This window comes from Mercurialis annua, linkage group LG2 (assembly GCF_937616625.2).
Source record: "Mercurialis annua linkage group LG2, ddMerAnnu1.2, whole genome shotgun sequence".
Classification (NCBI taxonomy): domain Eukaryota; kingdom Viridiplantae; phylum Streptophyta; class Magnoliopsida; order Malpighiales; family Euphorbiaceae; genus Mercurialis; species Mercurialis annua.
The window spans coordinates 46,576,706-46,593,599 of record NC_065571.1 but is presented as its reverse complement, the minus strand read 5'-3'; the positions used below and the strand labels follow the sequence as shown (position 1 = coordinate 46,593,599).

The window sequence follows — 16,894 nt, the reverse complement described above, 5'->3', positions numbered from 1 at the left end:
ACCAAAACCCAAAATTTTAAATTGGTTTTATATTTTATCAATTTCCGAGTTCTCCCAAACTGCTCACACCTCTGCTCCATAGGGAAGCTTTTCTATAAAAGCCACTTTTTATGGTTTAGTTTCTAATAAAAGTATTCAATTCAAAGTATGATTACAGAATAAACTTAAATACAAAGATTTGATACTCTCCTAAGAATTTGACCAAAGATTTAATCCTCCCTTCAGACATAACCAGTATGATTTGCTGTAATTATCAATCATTATGGTCACCGATTTGTATACAATTAGAAAAATCAAAACAGATAAAACATACATACAGTTATATAACAGGATGATTATACACAAAAGACCATAAATATTTCATAGCTTCTAACACTGATACTCTGATAAGAATCCAGCAGACCCTAATTGAAATTCCCACTCCATTTTCATGATACAAAATTACAGAAGAACCTACTCAAATAAAATTCTTGCAGTTTCAGGTTTCTGGATGCAAGATATCCTCATGGTAACATGTAATTAAAATATGATTTGCTAAGGATATGCAATCAAGCAAAAAGAATTAACTACTCCTAATGGTGCAGCTTCATTTTGTGCAATTTGTACTCCACCATACAAAATGTCTCACCTACCTTCAGCTTCCGAAACCTTGAAAAGAAGATGAAAGAATTCTGAAGAGTCCATCTGGGTTATCCGTATGTACCTATCAAAAGATTACCCCAGCCTGAGTTACTTATCATGGCATTCTTCGACATTATATTCATGACCATCTAGTTTTTAACCTACACCTGCCCACTAAGTGAAGATGCATAAAAGTGGCCTCTTAATTAAATCATGTAATAGCAACATACCCAGTGACCGGCATCTTCAAGAACATGCATTTCCACTCCACCTCCCTCCTCAGCAGCCATATCTTCCGCAGCATGAATGCGCTGCAGATCTTTAAGTGCCCACCTGTGCAAACTCCTCTCCGCCTTTAGAAAATTGATATGTACACCTCGTGGCAAACTTTCGACAAAGTTCCTGGATTATTTCAGTGGAATACACACAGATTTCAGATTAACATCTAGGAAAAAAGACAAGAAAACTTCACAATCCTAATTTGAATCCCTTAAAAATTACCATAAATTTGTTTCTTCATAAGATTGATACATTTCTGCAATCCCCTCAAGGTCAAACACCCATGAGAAGCCTGAGGATGAGCCCGGGAAACTTTTTGGTTGAAGGTTAGTTATCACCCACTGAAATTGAAAAGAAGAAAGAAAAAAAGAAATAGCATTAAAAATGCACTGAAGTATGATAAACACAACAAAGAAATAGTTTAAGAAAAAATGTGACAGTCTATTCACTAATACTAACACCACATGATGAGGTAGGGACTTTTCAGCAGCCCATCAATATGCAAATGCCAAGTATCAAGTTACTCATTTAACAATGGCTCTCAATGAATTGGATGTAGAGATTCACATAGAAAGATGCCATCTCTGTAATCCCCCACTATTACCACTTACCACCACATTTAAAATGGAGTACCTAGTCTGCCTTTGCATATTTCATATGGAAAAATGAGGTTGCTTTTTAACCTACCTTATTCTTTTAAAATGGGCTGTATCAAGCACTGTATTTTATGCATGATATTTGGTGTAGCATATATCAGTCATAAAATCAACGCTCTGATCTTTGCGTATTGGCCAAGGGTAGAACTAGGTGGATCTAATGTGTGACTATCACTGCAGAAAACGGTGACATTGAATATGTCATAAGTAATATTCTTTTTTTTTTATCAAGTTCAGATAAATATTCTTATATGTCCATAAAGATATATTCCAGGAACTTTAGTGCTGGTAAAAAGGCGCGGTGGATTCTCATTCGTGATCATCCAAGGGGAAAGGGATAGCATAGAATCATTAGAATGTCTTTTTAGTAAGAAAAAAGCATTTTAAAAAATTGTGAAATAATTTCAACATGAGCTGAACAATTTAAAGTGAAGATGATACAGGAATAATACAGAGGTCATTTGAACATCTTTATGTATAAAATCAATTTCCGGACAAAACCAGAAATAAACAGGGGTTATTGTTAATCATTTGATACATGTTCCTTAATAAAGAGAAACATGTTATGGACACCTACCCTTTTCTTTAGAAGATAAAAAATAATCAGGCCCAATAAAAATGCACAATGCTCAAACTAACTATCAAGATATAATACAAGTATCACAATTAAGTTGGATATGAGATATACCTGCGCGACATCATTAGAAAACCCCTCTCGAAGAAGAGCATTCACAACCTCTCGCTTAGAAGAGACCTTCCTTAAAGGAATACATAAACAAGGTGTTCATTATCATGTCCAAAAATTAAATAACAAAAAGAGAGAAACGCGCGTGAGCGTACACATACACACACACACACACACACAGAGAGAGAGGGCGATCATTTGCACCCCCACGTTGCAAAATCACCAATTTTACCCAAATCTGCACTTTTTGTTTTCAATTCCACCCTCCAATATTAAAATTCACACCTTTTAGTTTCAATTGCACCCTGAAGCATTAAATTGACCTCTTTTTCAATACTTCACATTTCAACATATATCTTAATTAGTCCTCAATATTATATTTAAACCAAAAAACTCATCTTCTTTAAAAAAATTATTAATAATTTTTTATTTAATACAAATAATTATTATTATGTTATAAAAATTCACTTTTTCAATACTTCACATTATTATGCTATAAAAATACAATCAAATAAAAAGAATAAAAAGAATTTACCACGGCATTTAATGAATATGTATTAAAATAAATCAACTTTTTAAGATCATAAGTGGTAAAATGCTTTCAACAAGCAGACAACGTAAGCCTATTCATTTTTCTTTGATTTTGCATTCTATCACTCTTTCTCTGCTTCGTCAATTGCTTTGCTTGTTTCAGTTTATTTACTTGAGGCTTATTGATCCGCCGTTTTTGAAGGAAACACCAGGCCCGTTAATGTTGATGCCCTGAAGCGACTCCGACCACCACTCGTAGGGCGGAATTCCGAGCCTTGTAACTCCTGATGCATTGTCTGATAACTGTTTGATTCTTTTAGATGGGTTAGGATTGAAATTAGTGGGTTAGGTCTTTGTGGATATTGGTAAAGATTGGTTACAGAAGGTGTGAGAATTATGGAGTGGCGGCTGACTGGAGACGGTGTAGTGGATGGGCAAGGGCTGAGATTTGTTAAGAGTACTATTAATTTTTGAAATTTTAGGAAAGATGGGATTTTTGTTTTAAATATAACATTGAGGACTATTTAGAATATATGTTAAAAAGTGAAGGTTATATTAAATATATTTTTTAGTGAAAAGAGGTTAATTTGATACTTAAGGGTGGAATTGAAAATAAAAGGTGCAGATTTGGGTAAAATTGGCGATTTTGCAACGTGAGGGTGCAAATGAAAAGGGGCTAGATGGAGGTTTTTTCAGGAGATTAGCCTTTAAAAAATAAACCAAGACTTCATCAATAAAATACATAAATATTGTGTGTTTGCATATATGTATTAGACAGAGAGGAAATGTGCTTGAATGAGTATTCTAAGATTGCTATTTCAATTAAAGATAAAAGAATTAGGACACAAATTAGAACATCAAGATAAAAATACCAAGCACATACACTAGAAGAAGAAACATAACAATCTCAAGAACTTTAATTTAAGAAAACATACCTCCTTTGGAAGCTTACTAAGGAAAGATATTAATTCTGCTGGATGATCTTCCCCATCTCCACCAGCTCTAACTTTTCCAGGAGTTGCATCTAAAACCCAAGCCTGTGGTTGGTAAAAAAATATAAGAACGAAAAAAAGAGAAAAGATGCAAGAATAATTCCAAAGGATGGGGTACAAAGTCAAGCCACTTGGAATCCACTCACACAATCTTCAGTTCAGCTCAAGTGCAAGCAAGATGAACTTAAATTTAACAATTTTTTAAATTTAATTAGGCATCAAGTTTATATATGAGTAGATTCTATGCTATATAATATTACATTAACAACTATTATTACTGCCATTTTACCTCAAAAATACAAAACTATAAGCCAATTTGAGGTCATTTAAATCCAGCTTTGATTTGACATCGGTTAACACTTGAATTGTTTAATGAAAATAAACGCGAGTCAAACCACGCATCAGTATGTCAAGTACCAAATAGGGTAGAGTCCGAGTATGAACTCAAGAGCAATATCGGCTAGTTAGTGTAAAAAACACAGACAGCTCAACTTGATAAGATATTGTACTTCTTGATACCAGACAGTAGAATAGTTGCTTTTGATGCATTTGCTCTGTAATATTTTAATTGAAATCAAGAGATAAATTAGGGGTTTGAAAGTGTATGGCAGTGGTAAAAGATGGTGGCAACAGAAAACGTTGGCCGTGGTACCATTTGGAGTAAGACCTTACATTCTGATCTAAAATGCATATACACACTCAGCAGAGAATAAAATAATACCAAAAGTAAATTATATATTAAGATTCTGAAATTTATATTGGTAAGATTCCTACAAAGAAAAGCATTGCAGCTAAAGTGTCCTACAGTGCAAGATAAGCTCAAGTGGCAATTAGAAGGCAAATTTCATCTATAGTGAGGAAATGGACTCTGAATGAAAAAAATGTTTCAGACAATCATAATTTACTCATTTTTCCAAGTATAAGACATAGTAAGCTTGACTCAGTATTAAATTCAAAACTTTTTTAGAATTCCTATTAATTAATAAAATCTATGTAACCGACATTTTAACACTTCCAAATTCAAAATCAATTTACATTTAGCAAAAAACATACTCTCACTGGTCGGGCTAGAGGCTTTGCAGCTTGTTCCACCATGCTCAGGACAACTGCATGTATTATTAGGAAGTACATTAACCTTTCTAACATATAATGTAAACCGCCGCAAGTTACCCTACAAATCTGCAGAACTACCTTTTCCACCAAAGCTGTGGCCTATAAGAACCCGGGGAGTAATTCTGAGCTTTGCTACCTACTCCAACCAAAAACACAATGAAAAAGAATTCAGGAATATATAAAAGAGGATAAAATTAGATACTTAATTCTGATGAAACTTACAAGAATTCTTATCTAAATAAAAAAATGCTCAATATCTTTTTAGACACTATGGTTGCCTACAGTTGCTACAATTGCAATCTGAGAACAAAGATATCAGTGTGCAATGTATTGAACATATTCCTGCCATACCAAATGAGGCAGATAAACATAAATCTTATTTTTCATTTCCAGAACTTCTCTGATGACTGCCAAAAAAAAAGTAACATTCTCTATATTACAAATGAGCATCAGCATATTGTAATCATTTACTTGAGCTAGACATGATCAGTCTTTGACATGTATCAAATATTCTATTTATAGAGAGAGAGGAAGAGAGTACACTATAATATTTTTAGTTCATAACAAATATGAAAGGAAGAAGGGACTTGAAGCAAACATATATAGGTTCCCACAAGCCCATTAACAAAAGACAAACTCAGCCTGACTAAGCCTCAATATATATTTAGGGAAGCCACCAGGTTGCTTTTCCTCTGTTCTAGTCAGACTACCGATATAAAAATATAGTTGAAGAAAAAGGAAGAAATTTATGTATTGTAACCACATCAAAGTAGCAAAGAGCAGTAGAACCCATGGAGCCCAGTGAAATTAGTTTTGTTTTCCCTTTACGGTTAACGAAATAAGAGCTTCAAGGTCCTCACAGGAAACCTATAATGTCGCAGTTAAAATATTGTAACCAAGCAACAAATGAAAGTCATATGTGCGCATTTTCCAACAGGAAACATAAGTACACTCCACTTGGAGAAACTTAAAGCTCCTGACCAGGAAACATAATTTATAATTTTGCCCTGTACTTTGAGGAAATGCGCCTGATCTTTAAGTGGCACATACAGGAAAAGAACACAGCCATATTTTTTATCGTCCAGCAAAATGAGAACTGACATAATCCTAGGATGCATAATCAAGCGAATGAAGTAACAGATTCATCAGCAATGCAAAGAGGACATCAAGCAAAAGAATTGATAGGCAGTGCAAAGAAGTTACAGACTAGCTTTAAAACATCCAAAGCTGTTGAGGCAACAGTGTGTGGCCGCCTCTTATCTATTGCTGCTGAATCACCATGGCATCGCAAGTCTACCAAAAGAAACTGCATCAAATACATCCCAGCAATTAATAGCAAGTTAACCCAAAAATGAGGAGTTAAATAAATTAACTTCATAAGTGCAAAGTAAAACTTGAAACCAATTACTACAACGGCATGGTCTTCATTCTATATCTCACACTACTTTGATTAATTGATTAAAAAATTAAGACTTTCAAATACTTGCCAAATATTGCGTATTACAGAGACGGGCCCATAAACATAACCTTATTTCTATCCAACCTTTATAGAGAGAGCTGTCCGCTCAACCAAACATTTCATTTTATTGTGGCAATCATATATAATAAAAAAATATAAAAAAACATGAAGCAGTACCTGCCACATAGGAAACTCTCTTGCCAATCTCCGAGTAAATGTTCCTGTCATAATTCAAATTAAACTAATGATAATGCCAACCGGTAGCTTAAACAAGATGACATTGTAAAGAATAAAAATCAAGGCATAAGTGTATGCAGGAGAGAATAAATAAACAGCTCAATCATCTCCGGTGGCATTGGAATGCAAAAGCTCAATTCGTCTAAAGTATAGCAGTTTATACCTATGAAGAACTGATACAGGTATAGGTATGGGACACCAGTACGGGTACAGGGAACGGCATTTGTAAAAAGAATAGGACACGGGTATGACGGAGACAGGGATAATTCATTTTCTTAAAGAAATACTATATACTTACTCATATAGAAGCTTCTAAAATTGCAAACACAATGAATATTATGTCATAGCACACATTATTTGTCAATAGGTAAGTTGAACTACAATTACAAAATAAGTTCAACTTACATATTGACAAATTATGCATGTTATAACATAATGTTCATTATTTTTACATCTTTAAAGCTTTTATATGAGTAAATAAATATATTCTACAAAACAATAATTTACCGTGTCCCCTCCGTACCCGTGTTCTATTTTTTTGTCGTTCCCCATACCCGTATCGGTACTTTATAGGTTCTAGTGCATGAAGTCTGATTTGTTAGTTCAGGAGTATTTTGAACATTAATCGCAAAGTCAAACAGATGAATAATGACATATGATTAAAGGTAGCTTAAACGACTAAATAATACCTACCCCAGTTCTTCCGGCTACCTAGAATACCATGTAGAAGTACAGCCGTTGGTGGATCTGGCATCGACTTGTCCATGGCAGAACTCCATTTTACCTGCACGAAAAATTAATTTCCATGAGGAATTTATTATCCCATCAAACCAACTAAATGAAATACAGATATAAATTCAGTAGCATGTCCATACAGAAAACGCACAATGTGCCAAAACCAAGGTTATGAATGAAATTAATTAAGAAAAACAAAGCACTTTTTACCAGTAAGATGTGATCTGCACATCTAAATCAAATAATGAAAACTTTAATTTCACTTACAAGTGCTCCTTGAACAAGATCATAAGCCTGCAAATAAAACATAATCGTCAAATAAAATTCTAGAAGGACTGCTTGTGAGCTTGCACAAATCAATTAAAACAAGATGAACCATTGATTACCAGGACACCAACAGGTGACGGAAGTTCGGATGCATTAGTGCCATTTGATGCAATCCTCTCGTCTACCAATGCCATGCGTATTACACTACTTCTTACATTGGATGTGCTACAGTTACCCATACCTAACCGTAATCTCCTACTCTACAATCACGACAAACAGCAAAAATGAACAAACACAATAACATCCAATAATCATAATCATGATAAATATCAGAAATCAGATTAATACCTGTGGCGGCATTGAGATCCTTGAAGAGGTGCTGGTCGTTGATTTCCTCCAATTCGAATTCCGGTTAAAAGAATTAACCGCGGCGGCGGTGGATGTTTCACCGGAAGAAGTGAAGTGAGAAACGGAAGACATGTTTAAGTAATGTGGAACGTAGAACAATGAGAATTAGGGTTTAATTATTAGTTGTTGAGGAAACGGAGAAAATATATGAAGAGAAATTAGTGGCGGAGAGATCGAAGTGTGTTTGAAAGAAAGTTGAAGCGCGTCTCCTGTGGCCAGCAAAGACAGTTGAAGACAAAGGCGCCTTTTTTTGGTTGTCAACTGTCAATTTTATTGCAACTTGCTTAATTTTGATCTAACGAAGGATCAAATTGTAAAGAAAAATTATTGCACGCAACCGTTGCGTCATGTCATTCGTGCAACAAACCAATGGTGCGTTAGCCATGTGGAAAAATTCATAATAAAAAAATTAAGTAATAAATGAAAGATTCCCTATCGCAAATTTTCATTGGCTTGTTGTAATTATGACATGGCACAACCAATGCATGGGATAAACACTCAATTGTAAAATGTTTAATTTATGGTTCTTAAATAATTTTTTTTATCCTTTCATTTAGCAAAAATATATGTTTGAATTTTTGAATAACGAAAATGATGCCGTTTCTATTCTATTCGAAAATGAATATTTTTTATCTCAAACGATGTTATTTTTGTTATTTAAGAATTTAAACGTGCGTTATAGCTAAATTAAAGGATAAAAAAGTAAAATATAAGACTACATAATTAAAACTGGCATAATTTAGATACTTTAAAATGGATTAATCCTAATCTATTTGAAAAGTTCATAAAATCTAAAATTATGTGGTCTAAAATTGTAAAATGTTAAATTTTATGATTTTTAAAGCAACTAATTTTAAGAAAAAATTGATAATAAATATTGCTCCTTAATTATTTTAAAACATTGAAGCCAAAAATCAAAAACCCTTTGAGCAGCCTTAAACCCCAGACAGTCGCAACTTCACGGCAAATCTGAAACAGAAGCTCGAACCACAACAAACAGCGAAGCTCCAGTTCTGGGTTTTGCAGTTGTGCTTTGTCAATGTAAGCCAAATCTCTGTCTTTGATTTTTTTTTTTTTGTCTTATCTAATTAACTGGGTTTTGTTCACATTCTTGTGTCTACGTTCCATAACTTCAAAGTTCTTGTTTTCTCAAATTGCAAATTTTTCTGTTTCTTGATTAGAAATGAAATTAACTTATGGATAATAATAGAGCATAAAAATTAACTATCCAATCTTATTCTTACAAGAAATGAGGATTCATTCTAGTGAAATTACGTTTAATTCGTGGGAAGCAGTGATGTATAATAATACTACTGTTAATAACCGTTAAGAGTTAAAATCCCAATTAATTTTGCTTGCTTTGAGCAATGCTCTATAGCAGAACAGAACATAATTGAAAGCCAAGTTCTTGCATACTTAGCTTTGCCTTCTCGGGTCTTTGCAAAAGAGTTTTCGATGGAAATTTTATATGTGTGTTGAACTTGGTTTGATTATTATGCCTATATAATTTGGTTTCTAATTCTTATGTTTAACGAATGTAACTCTTAGATTAATTTGCATACTTACTCAGTTGAAGCTATCCACTTATTTTGGGATTTCCTAACTTGATTCTTCACTTGTGTATTTCAGTTATTGCAGACGTAGTACGAAATAGTGCAACAAGGTGATGGCTCATCTGTACTCTTTATTCTGATATGACTTATCGCGTTACCGTTGATTAAGAAGCAAAAATTGGGTCACCTCTTGGGAATTTTCTTTTTTTCCGGTCTGCATTTAGCAAATGTGGGTCAAGCCATGCGGTCAGCTCACACACATCATGCTATTATACAGAGCTATAGTGCATGCCATCTTCTTCATCTTGTTATGTGCTGAGAGGTCTTTCTCTGAGTCATATTCAGAAGTTCATTCCTAAAAAATGGAAAGAAACTGCCGAAGAAATCAGTAACAGTCGCCCTATACTGGGACAGCGTTCACTTGGCAATGAATCTATGATAGATAACCTTTTTAATTCTCTCAAAGACTTAGCAAGGCGAGGAAATTTATTAAACTCATTCAAAACCTTTTCTCTGCTCCAGCATCATGTCTCCGGCACTACTTCTTGCGAACTTGTCCTGCATTCCATATCTTCTCTTCTTTTATCATGTGTCAACCTTAAATCATTCTCACAGGGTAAGCAGCTCCATGCCCTCATTATCTCGTTGGGGTTTGAGCAACATCCTATACTTGTTCCTAAGCTTGTCACTTTCTACTCAAACATTGATCTATTAGCCGATGCTCGCACCATTACCGAAAATTCAAATATCTTGCATCCTTTGCCATGGAATCTACTTATATCTTCCTATGTTAGAAATGGATTACATGGAGAGGCTCTGTCTGTTTACAGACAGATGATACGTAAAGGTGTTAGACCTGATAATTTCACTTACCCATCTGTCCTTAAGGCTTGTGGCGAAAAATTAGATATAGCCTTTGGGAAAGAGGTTCATGAATCCATTAATGCTAGCTGCCTTGGATTTAATTTGTTTGTCCATAATTCATTAGTTTCCATGTATGCAAAAACTAAGGAATTGGGTATGGCACGTATCTTATTTGAAAATATGCCAGAAAGAGATGATGTTTCCTGGAATACTATGATCTCTGGTTATGCAAACAAGGGCATGTGGAAAGAGGCATTTGAGCTATTTGAAAAAATGAGGGCAGAAGGTGTTGAAGCAAACATCATAACTTGGAACACTATAGCTGGAGGGTGCTCACAATCGGGCAATTATAAATTGGCACTTCAGTTGCTTTCTCAGATGAGAAGTTCTGGCATCCATTTTGACTCAGTGGCAGTGATTATTGGTCTGGGTGCATGTTCACATATTGGGGCCATTAGATTAGGTAGAGAGATTCATGGTTCTGCAGTTCGCAGTTTTTACGATGGAGTTGATAATGTTAAAAATGCACTAATCACTATGTATTCCAGATGCCAAGACCTTAGACATGCCTACATGTTGTTTCAATCAATGAGAACTAAGAATATTATTACTTGGAACTCCATGCTTTCTGGATACACCCACATGGACAGATCTGAGGAAGCATCCTTCCTATTTAGAGAGATGTTGTTTTCTGGCCTTGAGCCAACTCATGTGACTCTAGCGAGCATTCTCCCCTTATGTGCTCGTACGGCAAACCTACATCACGGAAAGGAGTTCCACTGTTACATATTGAGGCATGCAGGATTTAAGGACTATTTGCTGCTTTGGAACTCTCTTATTGACATGTATGCAAGATCTGGAAAGGTTTTAGAAGCAAAAAGACTATTTCATTCGATGAGCAGGAGGGATGAAGTGACTTATACATCCTTGATTGCGGGGTATGGAATACAAGGAGAGGGACAAGCAGCACTAAAACTTTTTGATGAAATGAACAAGCGTGGTATTAAACCAGACCATGTAACCATGGTGGCAGTTCTATCAGCTTGTAGCCATTCAGGTCTATTGACTGAAGGTATTATGTTGTTCGAAAGGATGTCTACTGCTTACGGCATAACTCCACGTTTGGAACACTTTGCCTGCATGGTAGACCTATTTGGCAGGGCTGGTTTGTTACATAAAGCAAAGGATATGATTACAAGGATGCCATACAGGCCAAGTTCTGCGATGTGGGCCACACTTCTAGGAGCCTGTTGTAAACATCAAAATAGAGAGATAGGGGAATGGGCTTCCGAGAAACTGCTGGAATTGAGGCCTGAAAATTCAGGTTACTATAAGTTGATTGCTAATATGCATGGTGCTGCAGGTTGCTGGAACAAGTTAGCAAATGTAAGGACTTATATTAGAGATTTGAATGTGAGGAAGGAACCCGGCTATTCCTCAGTGGATGCGGGCACTGGCTCTGTCCAATTTCTGGCGGGTGATACTTCAAAACCTCATGCAAATGAGCTGTATCCATTATTGGATGGGTTGACTGAGCTAATGAAAGATGACTTGTATGCTGGCAGGGAAAATTATGGTTCAGTTGATGATGTACTGGAGGAAATGGGATAATATGTTTTGTTATGTACAAGCCCCTTTCTGTTATAAAAGAATTTTTCTCAAGTAGGGAAGAGTTATAGTCTACCTAAAATCAATTTCAGGTCGAGGCTACACAATAATTTCAACACAAGACTAACCAAAGATGTGTTGGAGGAACCAATGTGACCTTAAGCTGTTTGCATTGGAGACTTGAATTTTACAACATTCTCATCTGTACATAGAGATTGATATTCTTTTTAGCAGGTCTGCGTTACTCTAGGACGAGGCGTTATTTTCTTTGTCAATACAAGTACTATACACTTAACAGGTTTGACTCAAGGGTTATTTATATCAGAATTGTTTTTGCATATGTGAGTGGGTGTGGATTCACATTTGCTTCAAGTTCATGCTTCCTCAAAAAAGAATGCTAGAATGAGAGGGAAAAAAATGAATTGCCTTGTTTTTGCATAGTATTCTAGGGGATATATTCCTGTTATCTTTCTTGTAAGAAATTTAAGGGTTAATTCCTAAAAAAATCACGAACTTTACACGAAGTTTCATTTTAATCATGACCTTTAAAAGTTCTCATTTAAAGGCACGAACTTTCATATTGTTTCAAATTCATCATTTCAGTGTATTTTTATTGACTAAATTCTTCACTAAACCATTAATTAAAGACCAAAATTATTAATCAACATCAAATCTTATTATCTTTCGGTTAGAGTATCTAGGATTAGGATTTTTAGTCAGATAAAATACACCGAATTTTACTTTGTTCGTGCCTTTAAATGACAACTTTTAAAAGGTCATGATTAAAATAAAACTTCGTGTAAAGTTCGTGTTTTTTTAGAAATTAACCCGAAATTTAATTGATAGTCTTTTTATGTCTCTAGGGAAGTCCCTGTTTCTCTCTGTACTTCTGTTAGTTCTGCACATTTACCCTAAAGTTCTGATGGGTGTGCATTTAATCATTTTGTTACAGAATAAAACAAGTGTTTGCTTGCTAACATTACTTTTTTCTGTCTTCATGTTGTACATTTAAAGATGATGAAATTCTTTTTACTTATTGTCCTCTCTTAAACAGACACACAGTACAGACTTGTGCACAGAACCCTAAACCAAAAATCTGTAAGTTTAAGTTATCTCCAATAAGTTTAAATCATTTCTGCTATTCATAAAATGGTTGAACTATCAGCTAGTTTTTGGGTGTAAATACAGAAGCCTGATGGTGGCAGAGCATTTGCATAATTACAAGTTTCTTAAGGCTAAGTTAGAGTTGTTTTCTTCTGTCTAATGACGAGGAGCCCTAATCTATATGCTAGTAGCCTAGTAGTGTGTTGGAAACTGAAATAAAATGATCTCTCTCTTGCTATGTATGCGTGTTTAATTTATGTGTAAATACTAGTGACTGAAGTCATCTACATTACTCTTGAGATTACAGGTACTTAATTTGTGTTGCGGCAAAAGGGCATCTCCTCTCAGGTCGTTGATGTCGGAAAATCTTGAGGTGATTCTAACTACTGTGGCTAGCGTTTTACTGTTTTTTATTATTTTTTATTCTCTAAAAATGTATTACAACTGGTATGGCCATGTTTATTGTGTCTTAAGTTACATGTATCTTAGATGGTGCATTCAATTATTCTGTATTAATCGAATCATCGACACCTGCAGCTGCAATTAAGCTTTGATATAATTATTTCAAAACGAGTCATGTGAAGTGCAAATTATTGTAGGTCGAAGGAGTTGTGCAAATCAACAACAATTAATAACATACAGATTAGCAGTTGTGGTTAACTTTGAAATTTTCTTAATAATTAGGGTTATGTAGGGTGATAGAAATGTGTTTCTAAGCATCTAGGAGAACGCATGCATTAAGAACATGGATAAAGCAACAGGATGTAGAACACCTTTGTTAGTAATTCAATTCAGGGACTTTACAGAATTTTAAGAGGTAGTGTATAATACATCTATCTAGTTAAACCAACATGTAGTTTGATGAGGTCTAATGTGGGGAGATTCCAGTGCAGGAAAGTTGTGAAAATTGTGGAAGAAGAAATTCTATATAGCTGTTGTTTTCACCTAAGATTAATTTATCTGGTCTGGTATCCTCCTCAAGGAAATAGAATAAGATTTAACCTGTTCCCGTAACAGTAATAGTTACAATGAGTTGGCAAAAAATAGTTTCCGAGAAAGTTTGATTTGATATGGTGACGAACACTCATCCACATATGACTTTAGTTGAATACATTTTGAGAAAAATCATCTGAGAAACGAAAAAGAGGCCTACCATATACTGTATTTATCATTATTTAAAATAACAATATATCAATCTGTGTTTCCAGGGCTTGTGCTGTGCAGTTGAGTCTATGAATTTTGTCTTTATGGCTGCTAATTGCCAACTAAAGGCTAACATATCTTGCTGTGTCTTTATTTCTTTCATTTCAGCTGATCTGCTAGCTGAGGAAATCGTTGAAATAACCAAGTAACAGCCTTGATGATAACCTGAAGATTCAAAAAGGAATTACACATTATAATTATCAATCAAACCGTTAACGATGAATAAATGCACATCTGTTTTTTTGGTGCATAGTTTCAACGGGGATGTTGATGTGAGACTGATGTACATACCAGAGCTCCCTCTCCAGGTTTGATTGCAGGCTCAACACTGTCCCGTGCATAACTGTTAAACCACAGAGACACTCACGTTTTGTTCAGACAAAAAGAAAGTTTCACTTCATCAAGAAAGCTTAGAAACTTCAGACATATGGTCGCTTTCTTTTTTGGAGAGAAACTGGTGATAAAAATGAGAGATTCTTTTTTCAGGCACAAATAGGGGTGTGCAATCCATTTTTGGTTCGGTTCTAAAGTAAATTGATAATAAATGAACTGAATTGATCAATTTTGGTTCGGAACGGTTTTAAATTGATAATAAACTTACATTATTTGTTTTCTGTTGTTGAAGAGCTGCAGTTTGTAAAAGCTGCATCCTTTACTAAATGGGAATGGCTTGCCCTTCCATTCTGTTGCAGTGAACAAGACTTAGTAATATTCATAGAAAAAAGGCAAAGTAAAGGTATTATTGTTCTCTGTAAATACCTAAATGCCATGTAACTCCAATTGCTAAAGAATCTTCAGCTGATATATCATCAATAACAAACTGGAGTTCTTTGCCGATGGAATCAATGAATTTATTGAAGAACTCCAAGATAGCCTGCCTCATTTTACTAAAATGTTAATCCCACTCTGCTTAAAGGAGCTACTTAGCAGGACATTCGAAGTCATAAAAAGATGGAACATTTTTCACGAGTTTTTGATTTATTTATTTTTTCAATTTTTTATTAGAAATATTACTATTTATAAGATTATTTAATTTTAAGTTAAAATTATAATTTATTTAAATAATAAATTATCAATTTTTATCAATTGTTTATTTTATTATAAAAAGTATCGTTTTTAAAAGTATCTAATTTTACAATTGATATAACTTTAAAGTTTAAATTTATATCAAATCATGAGTTTTTAATTTTAAAAATTACTTATTTTACTTTAATTTTTCTATTATAAGGTTTTTGTTGCTTAAATTATTTAATTATAAAATTGATATAAATTCATTATTTAACTATTTATAAATTGATATAATTCTTCAAAAGAAACTATTTATAATAAACTAATGAATAGAATTATATAATTTTTAATATTTTATTGTTCAAGCCGAATCCAAGTCAGCACTTAGTGGTAGCCTAACTAACAGAGAAAGAAATATGTAAATTTACCTGGCGACCAACGAAGGGACGTGGAAAAATAAGGTCCTCATACACACACTTTTCCGCGATGAGCTCCTCCACTGCGGCAATATCATGGTCGTTGATTCCATCGTAGAATCTCCTCACTATATCACACGCCGACTCTATTGCTGCTGCTTTACCAACATCGTTGTCGTCTTTGCTCGTTATAGACGACGGTGTGACCGTCGCCGTTTGATTATCTGAAGATGAGGCATTGATAATTGCTGTTTTTAGTGACGTTCGTCTACCTTTATTTCTTGTACTACTACAGAAAAAACTTTTCGAGTTGGTTTGCAAGCAGCAAGGAGGAGTCGTTTTATTGTAGTGGTAATTAAGGTAAGACGCCGGCGAATATGATAAATTGGAGGTCATCATGATTTACACAAGATGATGACTGCTGAAGAGAAAAATGATGAATTTAATTAATGACAATCTAGAATCATATATATATATACCATTAGAATTATTATTATTCCGAAGAGAAAAATTATTTGAAATTAAGGGAAAAATCGAGGAAATTTCCTCCCGTATACTATTTTATATTTTATTTTTAAATTTTGAAATATATTTATATGTCGTATTTTTTTAATTTCAAAAAATACCTTATCTACATGTGTTGGACGAGACATGGCTTCTCTCGGACGAGACGTATTTTTAAGATGCTTTTTTATGGTGTTTTTATGGTGTTTTTATGAATAAAGCAATGTACCGTTTGAGACCTTCCACTCGAATGTCTCGAATGCGACGTGAGTTAAAAAAAGGTATTTTTTAAAAAAAAATTTTAATTATGGATGCCGAATGACATTAACAAAACATGGTTGAAAAAAGTGTAAATATATTTCAAAAGAAGTACTTTAAAAATAATCTCAAAAAAATTTCATCATCAATTATTATTTTTATTTATAAGGATTATTCATTCAAAAATGTCAAAATTAATTTATATTTTAAATTATAACCAAATTTTTTTAATTTCAGTATAATCTTGATCTCTAAATACACGTTTAAAATTTATTTAATTAAAAAAATTAAAAACAAGTCATTTAATCTCGAAACATAAATTTAAAAATTTGTAATTGATTATAAATATTAAAAATCAGGCAAAAAGCATAAAAAATCTTCTTAATTTTTCTA

The 16,894-nt window shown here is 33.9% G+C and overlaps 3 protein-coding genes across 5 annotated transcripts; 1 reads left to right on the top strand and 2 right to left on the bottom strand.

Moving 5' to 3' along the window:
* Nucleotides 1–301: 301 nt before the first annotated feature.
* LOC126670061 (uncharacterized) lies at nt 302–8,262 on the bottom strand. The gene is made up of 13 exons (XM_050363716.2): nt 7,924–8,262; nt 7,695–7,835; nt 7,576–7,602; nt 7,267–7,357; nt 6,514–6,557; nt 6,085–6,183; nt 4,956–5,013; nt 4,818–4,870; nt 3,708–3,809; nt 2,245–2,310; nt 1,123–1,241; nt 852–1,023; nt 302–703 (listed from the first exon to the last, which is right to left on the bottom strand). Exons 1-13 carry the CDS (start codon nt 8,053–8,055, stop codon nt 635–637), a joined length of 1,173 nt encoding a protein of 390 aa, XP_050219673.1. The 5' UTR covers nt 8,056–8,262; the 3' UTR covers nt 302–634.
* A 536-nt stretch (nt 8,263–8,798) lies between these two features.
* On the top strand, nt 8,799–14,994 carry LOC126668365 (pentatricopeptide repeat-containing protein At1g71490). 3 transcript variants are annotated; one of them, XR_007638345.2, is made up of 5 exons: nt 8,799–9,024; nt 9,613–12,306; nt 13,063–13,106; nt 13,420–13,485; nt 14,424–14,994. XR_007638345.2 is itself a non-coding variant. In XM_050361570.2 (2 exons), the coding sequence occupies exon 2, from the start codon at nt 9,825–9,827 to the stop codon at nt 12,009–12,011; it is 2,187 nt and encodes a 728-aa protein (XP_050217527.1). In that variant the 5' UTR covers nt 8,799–9,024; nt 9,613–9,824; the 3' UTR covers nt 12,012–12,985. The 3 variants fall into 3 exon arrangements, 1 of the variants encoding a protein (XP_050217527.1); XR_007638346.2 differs by lacking the exon at nt 13,063–13,106; XM_050361570.2 differs by lacking the exons at nt 13,063–13,106; nt 13,420–13,485; nt 14,424–14,994 and having other exon boundaries at nt 9,613–12,985.
* LOC126668366 (uncharacterized) lies at nt 14,243–16,263 on the bottom strand. The gene is made up of 5 exons (XM_050361573.2): nt 15,752–16,263; nt 15,075–15,189; nt 14,917–14,998; nt 14,607–14,658; nt 14,243–14,480 (listed from the first exon to the last, which is right to left on the bottom strand). Exons 1-5 carry the CDS (start codon nt 16,136–16,138, stop codon nt 14,415–14,417), a joined length of 702 nt encoding a protein of 233 aa, XP_050217530.1. The 5' UTR covers nt 16,139–16,263; the 3' UTR covers nt 14,243–14,414.
* Between the last annotated feature and the right edge of the window lie 631 nt (nt 16,264–16,894).

What these genes read in the sequence shown, in the direction of transcription:
- LOC126670061 (XM_050363716.2), bottom strand. Translation starts at nt 8,055, where the DNA reads ATGTCTTCCGTTTCTCACTTCACTTCTTCCGGTGAAACATCCACCGCC. An exon ending in GAGAGTTTCCTATGTGGCAG is followed by an intron (nt 6,184 to 6,513) that starts GTACTGCTTCAT and finishes TATTTGATGCAG; the next exon opens with TTTCTTTTGGTAGACTTGCG. An exon ending in TTTCTAATGATGTCGCGCAG is followed by an intron (nt 1,242 to 2,244) that starts GTATATCTCATA and finishes TTTCAATTTCAG; the next exon opens with TGGGTGATAACTAACCTTCA.
- LOC126668366 (XM_050361573.2), bottom strand. Translation starts at nt 16,138, where the DNA reads ATGATGACCTCCAATTTATCATATTCGCCGGCGTCTTACCTTAATTAC. An exon ending in TGGAGTTACATGGCATTTAG is followed by an intron (nt 14,999 to 15,074) that starts GTATTTACAGAG and finishes TCACTGCAACAG; the next exon opens with AATGGAAGGGCAAGCCATTC. An exon ending in AACAACAGAAAACAAATAAT is followed by an intron (nt 14,659 to 14,916) that starts GTAAGTTTATTA and finishes GTGGTTTAACAG; the next exon opens with TTATGCACGGGACAGTGTTG.
- LOC126668365 (XM_050361570.2), top strand. Translation starts at nt 9,825, where the DNA reads ATGCCATCTTCTTCATCTTGTTATGTGCTGAGAGGTCTTTCTCTGAGT.